General features: G+C 39.1%; 1 protein-coding gene across 5 annotated transcripts in view; it reads right to left on the bottom strand.

Moving 5' to 3' along the window:
• Window positions 1–16932, bottom strand: part of Ptprm (protein tyrosine phosphatase receptor type M) — an 825932-nt gene that overhangs the window by 665598 nt on the left and 143402 nt on the right. Inside the window, exon 1 of one of the 5 annotated variants that reach the window (XM_076837056.2) lies at window positions 11143–11164. The exons of the other annotated variants lie outside the window; for them this stretch is intronic. Within the exon in view, the coding sequence (XP_076693171.1) occupies window positions 11143–11149 (7 nt within the window). The 5' untranslated portion in view covers window positions 11150–11164. Of the gene's footprint in view, window positions 1–11142; window positions 11165–16932 lie in introns of those variants that run through there. 5 annotated transcript variants of the gene reach the window in all.

The following is a 16932-nucleotide window of genomic DNA, read 5'->3' as shown; positions in this document are numbered from 1 at the left end:
TCAATGCAGAATTTCCCTAATAGGTTTTTAGGGACAATTCTGACCATGGGCAAATCTCTGAGGATTTATGCTCTACAGAATATAATTCCTTCATAACATCTATCACCTATTGCCTGGGAAACTGGGAAGGTTAAATTTGGTGGTGCTGGCGTAAGTGGGATCATTTATACAAGATGATGACTGTAAAAGAAAGTCACAGCTGTGTTTGGTTCATATCATACAAAACAGGAAGAAAGAGTAATAGACGTGTCTTTATCCACACTGCATTGGTTGGGTCACCTAACTCTCTGCCCAACATCTTATGCCCTTCATTGTTTCTCTTCTCAGTTTCCCATCCTCCTCCACAATTTGAGTTTCAGCTCAGGTCCCCACTTGATTTGAATCATTCCCTCATGTCTGCCCCTTCCAGCAATTCCACACATTCCCTGCAGGCTGAATTTTATAAATGCATAGTTTTAAATACTCTCCCTCTACTTAAATCTATTCATCAGCTCCTTACTGCCTATGGTATAACACTCAAGTTTTATCATGTGACATATGTTGTTTTTCTGATTTGACCCAATTTACCTTTTCATCTTCTTTTCTTACTTCTGCTTCCCTTTAATTTTACACTCTAGTAATTCCCAGCTATCCCTACATTCACCTCCAATGACCGTGCTGCCATATGCCACCATCTGCTCATGCAGTCCCTGCACCTACTCAAGGCTTTCCCCACCCTGAGCCCAGAGTCTACCTTAAAAACTCTATTACAATAATTAAATCCTAGCTCAGAGGCCATCTCACATAGAAACCTGATCTTTTCACAGATAAAATCAATCACCCCTTCCTATGGACCACCATGGCAAAATATATTCGTCTTCTTGATGTTCTTAGAGTTCTACTGTGGGGCCACAGAACTGGACGTGTTTGCCTTCTCTACTGCACTGTGAGCTCCACAGACCAGCACAAGGTTTTTTGTTCATCTCCATATCCCTGTCCCAATCCTAGAAAAATACTTACAAATCATTATATACCTGCTGGACTTAACAGAATTGTGTGAAGTTTTTTGTAATACAGGTAAGAACAAAAACTGCTTTGTTAGAAAGAAACACTGAAGAAAAAGTATCTAATTTAACAAATTATTCGATTTAACAAATCTCAGGCTACACCAATAGAAGAAGAAATCTTGAATCTAGAGTTTATCTCTTCAATCTGACTTATGGCAACCCCCTCCCTTTCTCAGGGACTTGGTGACAGGTATTAGGTAAGGTACTAGGGAGGAGGTACTAGGCACTTCCAGAAAACTGAGACAACTGCCATAGAAGGTATTAGCTCCGCCTCTCCTCCCAGGTCATTAGCTCTTCACTGAATCCCATAATTCTCATAGAGAGGAGACTGTCTTTCTCACCATTCTGTACAGAAGAGAACTAGAGGGAAGAGACAGAGGATAAAAAAGAAGTCCTTGTCCTCAAAGAAGATAACTCAGGGAACACAGGTAGTTAAAAGGGGAGGGAATTCAAACTACTACAGGAGCCAAGAGAAAGAAAAATAAGTTTCCTGAAGGTCTCCTTTTCTTAAATGGTCCAGATAAAATGCAAACCAGAGAGTCGGCCACTAGATGTAACAATCTACTAGATACCCATGGCCTGCTATTCTAAGAATCTGCATAATGAGGCTGGTATTTAACAGACCTCAGCATAAGTCAACAAAAAGCACAGAGATTTTGTGTGTATCCTACTGGAGCTCTGGTTTAATGTCTCAGTCAGTTGTGTTTGATTTTAGGTTTTAAACATAAAAAGAATGTTAATGATTACATATTATGCATCTTTCAAGTTTATGAAACATAAAAGTAGTTAATGCTTACTCAATATCAAATTTAGCCACTCACCATAAAGAAAGGATGCTTTGAAGAAAAGTAATTTGTTCCATAATTTTTAAGATTAGAAAGCTGAATTCCATGCAAAATTCTCCAAGCCTAGAGCAATATTCACAAGGCATAAAAGTTAACATGAATCAGCTTTCCTAGCAGTCATTTCACATGATCAATTAGTTGCTAAAATATAGGGAATTAAGGACATTAACCCTTCTTGAGGTCAACATGGTTGGAGTATATTTCTTGTTCTAATTAAGTGTTTATTTGATATTCTCTTTACCTTTTAGCAGGTATTTTACCACTGTCTAAAGATAGCAAGCCATCTGAGAAAATGGCCCTGGACCAGGAAGGAGAAGTCTGGGTCCCAGACCTGTCCCTGCCTGCATATGGCTTTGGACAAGACAACCAGGCACCAGAGAAGAAATGTGATAAAAAGGATATAACTCTGTCACCAAAAAGGGTCAAGGTGAGTCGCAACCTTGTTGATTTAAAAGCTTTCCTCATCTTTTCATCTACAGAATAAACTACCTTCAGGAACAAGAATTAAATGATTTTGCACACATGCATGTGTTTATGTATACATATATCTTATACTGTGCCTACCTACCTACCAATCCACTTACCTAGCTAGTAAATAGGCTAATGTTCATTTTTGTTCCTATTTTAGTCCACAGTGTTCTATCTATGAAATAGCATGGATGTATTATATCATTGTTTTCCTAAACTGTGATGGTCAGAACACTCTGACCCCTTTTAGATTATCTATCCACTGCAAACCCTTCAAAAACTTTACTTCCACAGATACATTCAATTTTCATTTACTTTTTTTTTCTTTGAGACAGGTCTCCCTATGTTGCCCAGGCTGGCCTGAAATTCCTGGGCTTAGGAATTCTCCTGTCTCAGACTTCTAAGCAGCTGGGACTATGACATCCATCACTGAACCTGGCCCATTTACCTTACATTTTGGAAGATTCCATTGGTTATAAAGAAACTGGGCTACAAAAAGTTAGTATTTGACAACTTTGGGTATAGATTATCTTAAAATTCTATCCTAAGATCACAAATTCATTTCTTTCTCTCTTAATCATTCTTTTTTTTTTTTTACCCAAGAAATAAAGTCAGAAGATTTATTTATTTTTTTTATTTTTGGGGGGGGGGTTGCTCTTTTTTTTTTATTTATTTTTTTCATCTTCCATACATTTGATTCAAATGAGTTATGCATTTCCATTTTTACCCCAAATACAGATTGCAGAATCACATCAGTTCTTAATCATTCTTTATCAGTAATAAAATGTGTTGTTGTGTATCAGGTATATTTCTGGGAGGGATGATTATAATATTTTAAAAAGTGAATAAAGTTAAATAATATAAGCAAAAAAGATGGCTGAGCTCAATGTTCAACCAAGAAGACAAGGATTAGGAGGAGGCAGAAGGCATCCTATTGATACAAACACCAGCAAGGGCCAGTCAAGCTACTGATCTATAAAAAAGCCAAGATCAAAATAAGGTCACAAAACAAGGCATCCACATACAGTATCCTCAATCCTATGTGGTCTGAAACCCAGCTGGGCTGACTGATCCAATCTTAGTATCTAAAATGATTAAATCATATATACTGAAAGGATTGCCTAATATAGGTGGGCATGGCAGTACAAGATGTAATCCCTTCTGAGGCAGGAGGATTGCAAGTTCACATATTGAGGCCCTATGCAACATATTGTGGCCCCTTCTTAAAATTAAAAATTACAGAATCTGGATGCAGCTCAGTGGTAAAGTGCCTCCTAGTTCAATCCCCAGTACACACACACATACGCGCAAAAAAACAAAACAAAACAAAAAAAACTACCTAATATGATTTCAGTAGGATTCTTCCTAGCTCACTACTAATATCTAAAGTTATTTGAGGGGGCTGAGGGTATGAAATGCTGTTTATAAATGATTTCATACTATCAGTCTTCTAATCACATCCACTCCAAAAAGTATTTCTTTAGAGATATAGTATACAGGTCCACAAAAACAACTCATAAGTTTAAAGGGTATTTTGTATTTTCAAAAATTACTTAATAACATTTGACATATGAAAGATGGATGGGGAATAATTTCCAATAAAAAAAAGAGGGAGGAGCAGGGGTAGGGGAGCAGGGAAGATGAGGGGCAGGAAGAAGAAAAAAATCAGTTACTTCATATTAAGCTTGCTGGGATGAGATCCACTTGGGATGAGTACTATATGCTCCCAGAAACAATTCATTGGGACATGTTTAACATATAGCCTGGCATGTGAGGAGTTCCATTTCTCATGAAACTTCCTTATTTTTTAATATGGCTGACCTATAAGAAGCTACAGATAAGTCGCTGAGATAAGTGACTCACAGGGCCTCTACACCATTAGTTTTAATAGTCTGACTATAATTTTTGTTGCTGTTGCTGCACTGCTAGGGATTAAACCCAGAGCCATGTGCATGCTAAGTAAGCACTCTACCCCTGAGCTACTTCTCAGCCAGCCACAGTGTAATTTTATAGTTGATTATACATGGCCTGGATCTTTCTTTCTTATGGAATGCTCTTTAAGCTTGTGTTTGGCCTTGGCCACATTGGATTCTCACCTTTAACAGTATCTAACCTAGGGCATGCCCCTTGTGTATAGAGAATAAATCTTTGTAGATCGATATAAGATTGATCAGTCTTAAAGAACACTAACCTTTCATGGGACCATAAATTTGTCTAGAGGAAGCTTCATAGACCAGCTAAATTTCTGAAATGTTCAAACCAATAATGAAATGTGGTCTTTCAAAGCTACAATTCCCAGCTGGTGTAACCAGTAAAGAGCTCCATCACAGCTACTGCTGAGAGACACATGTCCCACCACAGAGTCCCTCTGCTAGAGGCGCTGCATCCCATTTATAGGAGTGAATCTTCCACTATCAACAGCATGCTCATTTTACCCTGAGTTTAGGAGAAACAAGGGAACATGTACCACTTTTCATCAGTATCCTTAACTGATGTAAAAATTCATGGGTTAGGAGTAAAAACTAAGTTGCATCCATCACAGCTTCTTCCCGCATGCTCTAAAGATTTCACAGAGATGTTTATCACAGAATTGCAGAGATGACCTTAACCACAGGAGAGAAAAATGTGGCTCCATTACTAATAATTCTCAAGAAAAACCTTCATTCTACTTCACTTCTAGATATTGCTAACTTCAGAATTGAAAAAAAAAAAAAAAACTAGAGGAAAACCAGAAAATTTAATTAGGTCAGAAAAAGAAACGTGGACTTGAATTGTTTCTTGGGGGGAAAAAACTATTATAAATAAACTGTTAAATCAGTAAATCCACTAAACAGTATAAACTCTAAACACTGAAATATTAACCCAAACATAATCCTGACTTACAAATTGGGTGGTAAGCCCTTGCCTCACTCATGTGTTTACAGGAGAGTCCCTGAAAATACCTTTCCTATTCTCACCACATGTTTCCTTAAAGATTACTGACCTCCAATAGTCCTGCCATGGCCTTGTTTTCATCCTTTGTTGCCTGCTTTTCTCTGAGCTCAGTGATTCTGAAACTTTGGGGAGCAGATGGACCTCCTGGAGAAACTGAAAAGAGCTGGCCATGATCTGTCTCCCCAGCACAGATGTGTATCTGTGCAAACCTTACAATTCCTCAGGTTACAACATTCTCAAGGACATTGTGACATTTATTCAAATGGAAGTTCACTGGCCACCTGCATCAGAATTGCTGGGACCATTTATTATTACACAAATACTAAGCCCCATCTAGATTTATGGAACCAAAGTTACTGGGAGTGGGGCTGAGGTTCTGAATGATGCTGCAGCTGGCTGAAGGGAGGATGATCCTCTGCTATCCTTTTTCCTATCCTTTCCAGCCATCATCTGGTTCCCAGATCAGTGCCCCAGTACTCCCTCCACTCTCTGAGCAGCCCAAACTCTGCTATCTCCACATGAATGGTGGGCATCTCTACTGGTATACTGTACAGCCCACCAACTCTCCACACACCTACACCCTGCACATGCAGCCCCACTCCATGCACATCAGGATCTTGGACTCTTATTGTACTCTCCTGTTCATTTACCTGGAGGCACTTCCAGAAAACTGAGACAACTGCCATAGAAGGTATTAGCTCCATCTCTCCTCCCAAGTCATTAGCTCTTCACTGAATCCCATAATTCTCATAGAGAAGAGACTGTCCTTCTCACCATTCTGTACAGCATTTGGCTTCCCAACAAGGCTCACAACAGAAGCAGCACCTGCTACCAGGTGCACAAGGTGTCAAACGTTACCTGTCTGTACTGAGACTGAAGGATATCCCACTCACATATCTATACAGGAACACAGCCATGTCATCCTGAATGCCAAAGCTCAAAGGGACCTTAGATACAGCCCAAAGTATTATGCAAATATGGAAAATAAGGCCTGGGGATTTACTTGACTTATCAAAGCAAGGGAGTCAACATCCAGTCTCTCCTGATGCATATCAGGGCATTGTTAGTGTGGGAAGAGATACCAAAACACAGCATCCTGACCCTCGACTTTACTTAGGAATACAAGACACATACATGACCAAATAGAATTCAACACTGGACAAGAACATGCTGAGGCTATTTCAGATGAGGAGAGATGAAGGAGAATTTATAGTGGAGAAGGCACTTAAGTCGATCCTGGGAAGCTAGTTGACTTTTGAGGAACAGATAAAATATTCCAGAAAGCACAGATTTTTAAGGAGGCCACTATGCATGCATGAAATAAAAGTTTATCTCAGGACAAATAATATGAAAGAGTGGCTGTGGGTAGCAGGGAGTATGCTGCACCAGTCTTGGGTCCACCCTGGTACTCTTATGTACATGATTCAACATGGCCATCACAACAGCCTGATGACAAAGGAGAGCAGAAACATTATTCTCTCTTACAGACAAAAGCAGGACTAGGGATGAAGTGACTGGCCTGCCGTCACAGAGGTAGACAAGACATAAGTCAAACACAACACTTGGTATACTAAGTCCACAGAGGCATGTTTTCCTCATGGTATAATTTGTATAACACCTCACCAGGATGACTATTCCACAAATGCTCCTTATGTATATACTACATAAGGTAATTGAATCTTTATTATAATAGACACATTAGATGGCATCTTTGAATGTTATAGCCAAAGACCACTAATATCTCAACACCACTGAAGAGCCTTTATAAACTTATTAAGGAAAAATGTGGTAACCGAAAGGAAATAAAGAGAGGCATAGAAAAGTGAGATAAATATACTCAAATAGATACCACAGAAAACTCACTCCTATCAATAATTCTGCCAAACTAATCAATCCTGAACAAACTGAGCATGCTAAGCAAGAGCACTTGGAGAGGCAATGGATTACACCAGGCAAGTTTACAGATGCCTCAGACTGACTGCTTATTTGCTTTTTCAATTTGAATCAGAAGCGAAACTAGAGAAACCTAACTTAACATTGAATGCAATCACCATGAACCATCAAAGAAGCTCACAGAGATGTGGAATAGCTCAAGGGTATAGTGCTTGCCTAGCAAGAGTAAGGCCCAGGGTTTCATTCCAAGCAGGACAAGGGGGGGGGGGAGAAAGAAAGAAAGTAAAAGAAAAAAAAAAAAAGCAAGCACAGACATATGGTAAGGGTGCTCAGAGATCAAAATCTCTCTTCAAAATTGAAAAGAAATGCTAATGCACCCCAGCTCAGAACTGCTGTGCTAGAAAGGAAATTAATATCAAAGCTGGAACAGCAGCTTCTGTCCCACACAGTATGATGGAGACAATGGTGTTTGGCCCAACAGTACAAAGAAACACAGGAATCTGATAGAACAGAGGAAATGAAGACAAATCTTACAAAGAATTCAAAGTGGAACAAAGTTGTGCAGATTATCCCTGGGCAAGGGAAAGACTAGAGGGAGAAGCTGTTCTATATCGAACACAGTATGACCACAGGAGCCCCTGGGCTTGTCATTCCATATTCTTCAAACCCCTACCCTAGCCTCCTGCACAGCAAGGACACTGCACAAATTGAGGAACCTGCACAAATTAAAAGTCTGAAGAAGAGCACAAATATGATTCATTGTAACCTACACTCTGTGAAGACAAAGACTTGGTCACACTTTGGGCCAATGCTATTTATGAATATAAATGGAGATAAGGCAGATTGTGTTTCAGTTTAAATGCCAAGTGACACAGACATCAAAATTTAACTTCTTGTACCTGCCCTCAAATCCTGTTTTCACTTTGAACCCATGTTCAATGAGCTACGCAGCCTGCACCTACTCCTCCAGGTGGGCCATTCTGCCCTTGTCCACTGCTAGAGCAGGAAGGCCTTCCCTGTTCACATCCCAAGAGGCTGGGCCACCATTTCCTTACTCCTCTTCGTGTATATTCAAAGCCATGATGATTCAACAAATCAACTCCTCAAGGACCTTCAAAATGAGAAAGCTCAAACATTTATAACTTCATACAGCAAAAACATTCAAAATCCTTTCTTCTGCTTTTTTGAGATACACAGTAAATACCTGCTATTGTCACATTATTATGCTCACCAGAAATTGTTGTTTCTATCTAACTATAATTGGTACCCGTTAATCAATCTCTCTCCTCTCTGCCTTCCCCAGTCTCTGCTAAGGACCCCTTCTTAGCTTCTATGGGATCAACTTTTAGCTTCTATGTATGATCGAACTCTGGTGGTGGAATTTGTCTGTGACCGGCTTATTTCACTTCACACAATGATCTCCAGTTCCATCCATGTTGCTACAAATGATAGAACTTCACACACTCTCATGGCTGAATAGCGTTTGATGTTGTATATGTACTACGTCTGAATCATAAGTTGATGGACGTATGTTGTTTCCATTTATTGGTTATTGTGAACAGTGCTGAAATGAATATGGGACTCCAGATGTCTCTTTTCATACTGATTTCATTTCCATTGGATATATATCCACTGGTGGGATTGCTGGATCATAGGGTAGTTCTATTTTTAGTTTTTAAAGAGCCTGCATGCTATTTTCCATATGGCTATACTAATTTCCAGTCCCATCAAGAGTGTACAAAGGTTCCCTTTTCTCTACTTCCTGCCAGCACCATTTTTCCTTTTGATAATGGTCATTCTTTTTAGAGTTAGATCCTGTCTCAATATGGAATTGATTTGTATTTCCCTGATGATCAATGATATTGAGCATTTTTTTCTCATATACCTGTTCGCCATTTCTATGTCTTCTTTTGAGAAATGACTATTTAGATCTACAACCTAGTTTTTGTTGCTTTGTGTATATGTGCACACGCACACTGAGGAACAAACACAGGGTGTTGAGCATACAAGGATAGCATTCTGCCACTGAGCCATGTTCCCAGCTATATCCCATTTCCCATTTTTAATAGGACTACTAGGGGATTTTCTTGCCATTGAGTTTTTGGAGTTCCTTATAAATTCTGGATTGATTTTTTTTTTTTTTTTTTTGTACCAAGGATTGAATCCAGGGGCGTGTAACCAGTGAGCTACAATTCCCAGCCCTTTTTATTTTTTACTTTGAGACAAGGTCTCACTAAGTTACTGAGGCCAAGTTGAACTTGGGATCCTCCTGTCTCAACCTCCTGAGTCACTGGGATTATAGGTATGCACTATCACACCTGGCTGTGTTCTAGATATATAGTTTGCAAGTATTTTCTCTCATTCTGTAGATTGTCTCTCTACTGTAATGATTTTCTTCACTGTGCAAAAGCTTTTTAGTTTGATGTAATCCCAAGAAAGGATTATAAATATTTTCACTAGAAAGAAGTGCTAAATGTTTGAGAACTTAGATATGTTTTATCTGATTACACAATGTATACATGTATCAAAATATCACAGGGTACCCCATTTACATGTATAATTTTTGTGTTTTATTTACCACTAAAATAAACTTAATGTAACTTTTCCATTCAAAAACAAAAAGCCACGTTTATTTTCTTATTAAGTCCTCTAACTTTCAACTCTAATCTCTCATACTCCCCTCTAACAGTGCCTACACTGGATCTTTCTGGCTAGTCTTTTTGTAAGGAAATTTCTGGTTTGTCTGTGTTTTCATTATTAATTCTACCTCTTCCTGTGTCCACCCACAAGTACTAGTTGTTTGACCTGTCTGGTTTTTACTCCCCTTCCCACTCCCCTTCTCACCTCAACCCCCGGATCTGGGGATCAAACCCTGGACCTCATGCATGCTAGACAAGTACTCTACCACTGAGCTGATTATTATCTTGTCAGATTATTATCTTCAGACTGTTGGTTCCAAATATCATAAACTATGTCCTGGTACATTTAAATAGAAGAGCACTTCATCAAACAGGAAATTAGTAAGTGGCAGACCACAGAAGCATGCAGGGGTCCGCAGAAGGGAACACAGATAGGAGTAGGCTACAGGAGTAATTTGTTCAGTATCACTGGACTCCCGCTGTCACTTGCGCAGCCTGGTCACCCCATATTACCTGCATTTTTTCTCATTGGCTGCAAGAAGTCACAGGTCCACATCTAGCTGCCATTTCTTTGTCATTTTTTATGTCTCCCTTTGGCCTCCACAAAGGGAAGTGCACTCTGCCCCTACATGTCCTGGGATCCCCCAAAACATTCCTGCCCATTCTTTTTGCTTATTGCTGGGGAGAACAGACTGAAAGAATAAAGCTGCAAAGAGGCCATCATAGGTAGTGTTACTGCCAACTGAATCAAAGACTCTACCTGCTTTGCAAGTGGCACAACCACCTGGCAATTATTCTAGGCAACATGGAAAGAAAGCTGACATTTCAAAAAATCTTCAGAGTTTGCAGACAGGATGAAAGGTAACATCTGGGGAGCCAGGAGGTTGGCCTGTGGTACACCTTGCTCATATCTGTTTCACACACTCACACACTATTCAACTATGTGCTTGGACTCTAGAAGGCGACAACTTGTATTTTATGAAACATGGCCTATAATAAGCACAGGAAACAAGGGGTAGTGAACAGGTTCTCTTTAAACTACTTGTTACATGATTCAGCACAGAGACATGCATTTTAAGATTCTTAATAATCGTTCATTGAGGACAAAAAATTATGAGGTATATTACAACAAGGGTAAAAAAGAAACAGAAAACCAAACAACTGTATAACAGAGGCTAAGACCTAAAATGTCAACGAATCTATATTTTACCAGAAGTTCTAAAGCATTTTCACATACCTAAAATATAAGCTTATCATTTTGAAAAACAAAAAGAGTAAAGGAGGCTGGGGATGTGGCTAAAGCGGTAGCGCGCTCACCTGGCATGTGTGCGGCCCAGGTTCGATCCTCAGCACCACATACCAACAAAGATGTTGTGTCTGCTGAAAACTAAAATAAAAATATTAAAAAATATAAAAAAATTCTCTCTCTCACTTTCTCTCTCTCTCTATCTATCTATCTTTAGAAAAAAAAAAGAGTAAAGGAAAGCTGCATCAGGAAAGCTGCACAGGGCAGACCCATAACATATGTGTCAGTGATGCCAAAATAAAATAGAAGAAGATGGGCCAAAATAGGAAGGGGGGAAAGGTAAGTGAAGCCAAAAATCCAACAGTGCAATGTGTCCCAAAATGAAATAGTGTATATGCAGCCAACAAGAAAATAGAATTATAAATGAAGCCAGCAGAGAATGGTATTATTGTACCACAAACTTTAGCAACTACAGCCAAAGCAAAATAATATGCACTGAGATTTTTTTAAAGGGGCATTTAAAAGAGGCAAATTTAACCACTTAAAATTTGTTGAGGGGAGTACTGCAGTTAGTCTGCAGATATATATGAGTTCTTCCAGTGGATTTAAACCTTCTGTATGTTATGGAGAGAGAATAAAAACTGATCACCTCCTTATGTAGCAGGTACCAAACCTCTCTCAAACTCATGCCCAGCAATCCTTTCATACAGGAAGTACTGCACTCATTTAATTGATGAGCACACTAAAACTTGAGGGGGTAACAGAAATTTCTCAGGGTTATTTAAGTTAATGACAGAAACTAGTAATAATTCAGGATGTGTCTGTTTTCAAAGTTTATTTCATACTTATGGTGCTTCTTATAATGTATAAAAGAAAACACCTGGTTTTATACCTTCAAAATAATATGGACTCACATGAAAGAAGAACACTTATCCATTTCAACCTTTTTTTTCCACAAGTATTAGATAGAGATGATTGGTTAACTAACTCTTAATGGGTGTTTTACAAAATTAATAAATTTTCCAATACATTTTCAATCAAATATTATGACTAAACAAATATCTATATGCCCTTCCAAACTACCTCTGGTATTCTACTAAGCCAAAAATCTACAAGACTGTTCCACAATATCTTATTCATCACCATATTTCTGGAATCTGCCCCTCCAAACAAAGCACTAAACTCCTATATTAAGTTTTCCTTCAAAAGGGGTTATAAAAGTAAGAATTAATAAAAAATTAACAAAATGGATTTTAAACTAAGAGTATCCATCAAAGTTACCAAAAGCATGGAAAACATATTCTTCACTAAGTGACTATAACTAAGAAGCCAAAGGACCTCTAAGCTGAGTAGGAAGTTTTTTTGAGTATTATTTCCATGATTCACAAGTTCATATCAAACATTCATAAAGCCTAAAGCCAGGCACTACTGTGTTTCCTACTTCCAGGAATCACAGAAATAGTCTTCTTACGAAAAGAAAAAGAATACACTCAAAGCCTATCATAGGTACTTTTCTAGAATGTCATAAAGAACAAACATAAGAGATGTTTGGAATCACAACTCAAAATTTATAGCATTCTAAGATTAATTGATTTATTGACTCAAAAAGGAAATCTGGATAATCTTTATGAAGTACTCAATAAGAACTGAAACCAAAAAAATATTAAAGTGATTATATATGTGTGTGAAAGTTGGAGGAAGAACAGGAGAGAGGAGAAAATAATTCTAAGTGCTACTAAATTTGGAAAATACCAGACAGAAAAGTCATTTTGTCAACAAATATATTAAATAATGTATGTATGCCAGGCCTTGTGCTGACCACAGAGGATACAGCTGCTCCCAAGGAGGTAAGCACACATATAGCTCTGTGTTTGAGAGTTGTACAATCTCTGTGGGGTTGGGGGTGGAGTGATAGAACAGAGAGATTATGCTCTGGCCAAAGGATAATGAAAGATACCAAATTCAAGAAGGGACAGAAAACTGTCACTTGCTTTGGCTCACCCTCTCTGGAGGGAGCGGTACTGGCCCTTCACTTACTTAGACTATGTCATAGTTGTTACTCTGGAGCCTCACACTTTCCTCTCTAATCCATCTTCCTGGAATAACCTTGAAACCTCTTATCACAGAGCAAGCTCCTGAGACTCTCATGTCTCAGCTCATGCATCACTTCCTAAGCAAAGGCTTCTGTGACCATTCCAAATAAGGTCCCTCCCTGTTCCCATAGCAGTTGCACCCCACAATGGCAGCACTCAATACATTTGTCATTATATATTCAGTGTCAAAGAAGTACCAAAAATTAAGAAAGAGATAACTACTACATGCAGAGGAAGCTGTCAGGAAATTGTTCACAGAGGAAGAACCAAGGTCTAGAATGCAATGCGTGGAGGTTTTCCCAAAGGTTGGGTATACCAGGTGCCTACTAGGTATCTGGCACTGTGTGGGTCACTTAATCTTCGCAGTAACCCTATAGGAACAAACTTTATTCTTTCCCAAATGAAGAAAAAAAAACTGGGTTTTAGAGAGAATACACTTTCTCCCTAAAGTCACATGACATGTATATGAAGTAATTAGATTTCCAGATACAAGTTCAATTACAAAATTACATGTAAACAATGTGATTCCAACTCCCTTCATTTTCAGATGAGGGAATCCAGAACCCAGGACATGAAATCGCTTTCCTGGAGTGGCATGCTCATGGTCAATAAAGACAAACTGTGGCACTGGCAACAATACTGAGAAATCAGAACTGAAGATCCATTGGAATGAAAACCCAACCAAGCTAAACACATAGGTGGTGAGATAAAGAAAATCCCAGTGATATGCTAACAACTTAGACAATTGACAATGGTAAGAGACATCAGGAGATAACACAGGTGAAAATGACAGGCAACACATCTGGCAGATGATTAGAAATGTCAGATTTATCTTGAAGGTGCATAGAAAGGTTTGAGCCAAGATGTACAGCCCCACATTTGTGGAGTCAGTAGATCATGATGAAAGGGTAAGCTGGGAACAAAGAGGTACTGGCCTTTGGTGTTAATTAAGCAAAGATTTCTTAGTCCTCTAAGTCAGGGCTCCCCAGCCCTCCCCCACGCTATAGCACATGTACACAGAACACAAATCTACACATCTCTCTGGGGTCCGTGGGTGTGAAGTCAAGTTTCTGTCCTTCTGGAGGCAAGGTACCTATTTGGGGCATAACAGTCAGCAAGCTAGGCTCGGCCATAGCACTAAGAATTTATAATCTTCATTCTTGCCACAAGAGGACTTGCTTCATTGTATCTTTTCTGGCCTTGAATACTGGACTATGAATGTTTGAAGGCACAGTTCAGTTTTGTTCCAAAAGTGAAAAGGCAACAATTCTAGGTGGGTGTGAGCTCATTCAAAAATACAGAAATTAGATGAAATAAACTGTGGCCATGAGGTGGCAGATATTTTGTCCAGATTTGTGCTGAACTTGACCAACACGGGGTGGAGGGAGGATAAATTGGGGAGACAGCAAAGAGGAGAAAACAAAGTCAGGGGTTAGAAGATCTAAAATACAAAACAGAAAGTCTTTTATGCTGTAATGGCCAATAGAGAGACTGGTGATATAAGGAATATTATTCTATTTGAAGTATCTGTCACAATAAAGAAGCCAGGGATAGCACACAGGTGGTTTCAAATTTAGGAGAAAAGGTTAATTTCACAAAGCAGTTTGGAGGAAGATTTGGCAATTTAAAAGATGTTACAAAATAGCTTGTTTTACTAAGAAGCTTAGAAATCATTTGAATATTTCCTTAAAAAAAAACAATACAACAAACACTTGAAAGTGAACAAAAGATCTGTATTTAAATTTAGCTTATCAGAACTAAACTTATCCCTACAGTATTTCCTTCTAGTGTTATTAGATCGATAACAAAGAAAAATACGCTTTAGTCATAAAATTATCCTATAATTCTAACTTCCCCAGCAAAACCTAGAAAAACATCATGTATTTGGGGATTTATACAGAAATCCTTATCAAGTAGGATACCAGGTCTTAAGGCCTAAAGTGAAAAAGGACGTTGGGTAAAAAGTCAAAATGCAACAGTTACCAACATTAGCTGCCATTATAGTTACAGACAGCAGATTTCTTAAACCATCTGCAAACACAGGCTTTTATTGGACTTGCTGTAAATGAATTTTTTAAGTGCTTGACAAAGCAGAGACAGGTCTGGCCTTGGAAGGCAACAATTTCACTTAAAAGCAGAATTGCTTAACTATAGGGATTTTTAGCAAAGGTTGTTTTGTTTTTAATATCCCTACCATGGGGATTGAGAATGCCTATCTATGCTTTATAATCCAAAAAGCACTAGATTCAGACTCACTCACATAAATGAGTCTGTCAGCAAGCTCCATCTTTCTGCAAACAACCCGTGAGCACAATCAGTCCACCACCTCATCACACAGGCTAGGAGCAAATGGGGTCAGATGGTAACTGCGCTGAAACAGAGCTCCAAGTCCTACTGCAGTCAAGACACGCACTTCCTTCGTGGGCTCGAGAAATTAAAACACATGCGCATGCGCACACACACACACACACCCATAATCTCACTGGAAATAAAAATATTACTGGCTCATATCTTTTGATATTCCAAAGTATACAAGGAGACCAAGAAGGTTTTGGATTGTAGGGAGAAAGGCAATTAATGAGCTATTACTATTTAAAGACCAAATCCCTGTCAAAACAGCTTGACAAAAAAATAGTGGTTTTTAACACACACAGCTTGCAGTAGTGCTGCCAACAAAAACAGTGGGTGGTAATTCTGCCAGCTAAAATGGTGCTCTAATGGGGGTGAGGGCAAGAACGACTGTCCCTCCCAACTCCCTCTCCAGCAGCTACAGCCAGCCCACATCCCATCCTGTGGCTGCACAGCCCACCAGTTCTTCATAAGGCCATTGCACGGGGAGCAGGGGTTCTTTTCTAGGCTAGGAATTCCCAAGGCCACTGTCAAAGCAGCAAGGAGACCTAAAACCATGTCACTTATAAGTGAAAATGCTTCTCAAATGAGACTGTCTCATCCTAAGTAAATTTAGGCCTTTTAAGTTGTAATCAGAAAAGAGCAACAGAGGAATTCTAAAATTATCCTAGAGTTAAACACCAGCAAATTAATCTTAACTTTTCCCAGAAGCTGGTGGTTAGACTATCAGGGAGGCTCCTCAAGAGCCCCTCTCCAGTGATGGCAATGAGAGATGTGGGTTCCTATGTCAATGACTCTACCTCCTGTTTTTCAAGCCATCCATTTAAAGTGGGGCAATGAGGATTTTGGCCAATGTCAAATATTAATCCAACATCTTCACTAATGATGCTGGGATTTACACCTGGCTTTGATCTCCTGAATTACTTCAGATTAGATTAGTTAAAGAGGGCAAAAAAAACTCAAATGTACCTGGGTTAAACAAGATACTTTATCAGAATCTTTTTCTCCTAGCTACAGTATGTTTGTCTAAGTGACCTGGGAATGATATGGCTCTACTTCACAACGTCCCTAGAGATCCCTAAACCTCTCGAATCCATCATTACATGATCCTTACAGCACAGCTCTCATCCTCACTGTCAGGCCGGGGCTCCAGTCAGCAAACTCCCACTCCCTGCAGAAGGACAAAGGCAGAGAGGGAAGAAAGAAGGGTGCATTCCATCCTCGACAGGCCCGTGGTAGGTGTTCTGAACAGCATGTCCCTGTATACCCCAGTTATAGATATGCTGTTCACTACAGGGTTACTAGCCACATTCAATATTTACATTTAAACTGAAAGTAATTAAATATAACTAAAATTAAACATTTCTTCCTTAAAGACACTAGCCACATTCCAAGGGCTCAGCAACCTCATATACTGAT

The sequence above is a fragment of the Callospermophilus lateralis genome, chromosome 17 (genome assembly GCF_048772815.1).
Source record: "Callospermophilus lateralis isolate mCalLat2 chromosome 17, mCalLat2.hap1, whole genome shotgun sequence".
NCBI lineage: Eukaryota > Metazoa > Chordata > Mammalia > Rodentia > Sciuridae > Callospermophilus > Callospermophilus lateralis.
This window is presented reverse-complemented; position numbering and strand designations above follow the sequence as displayed.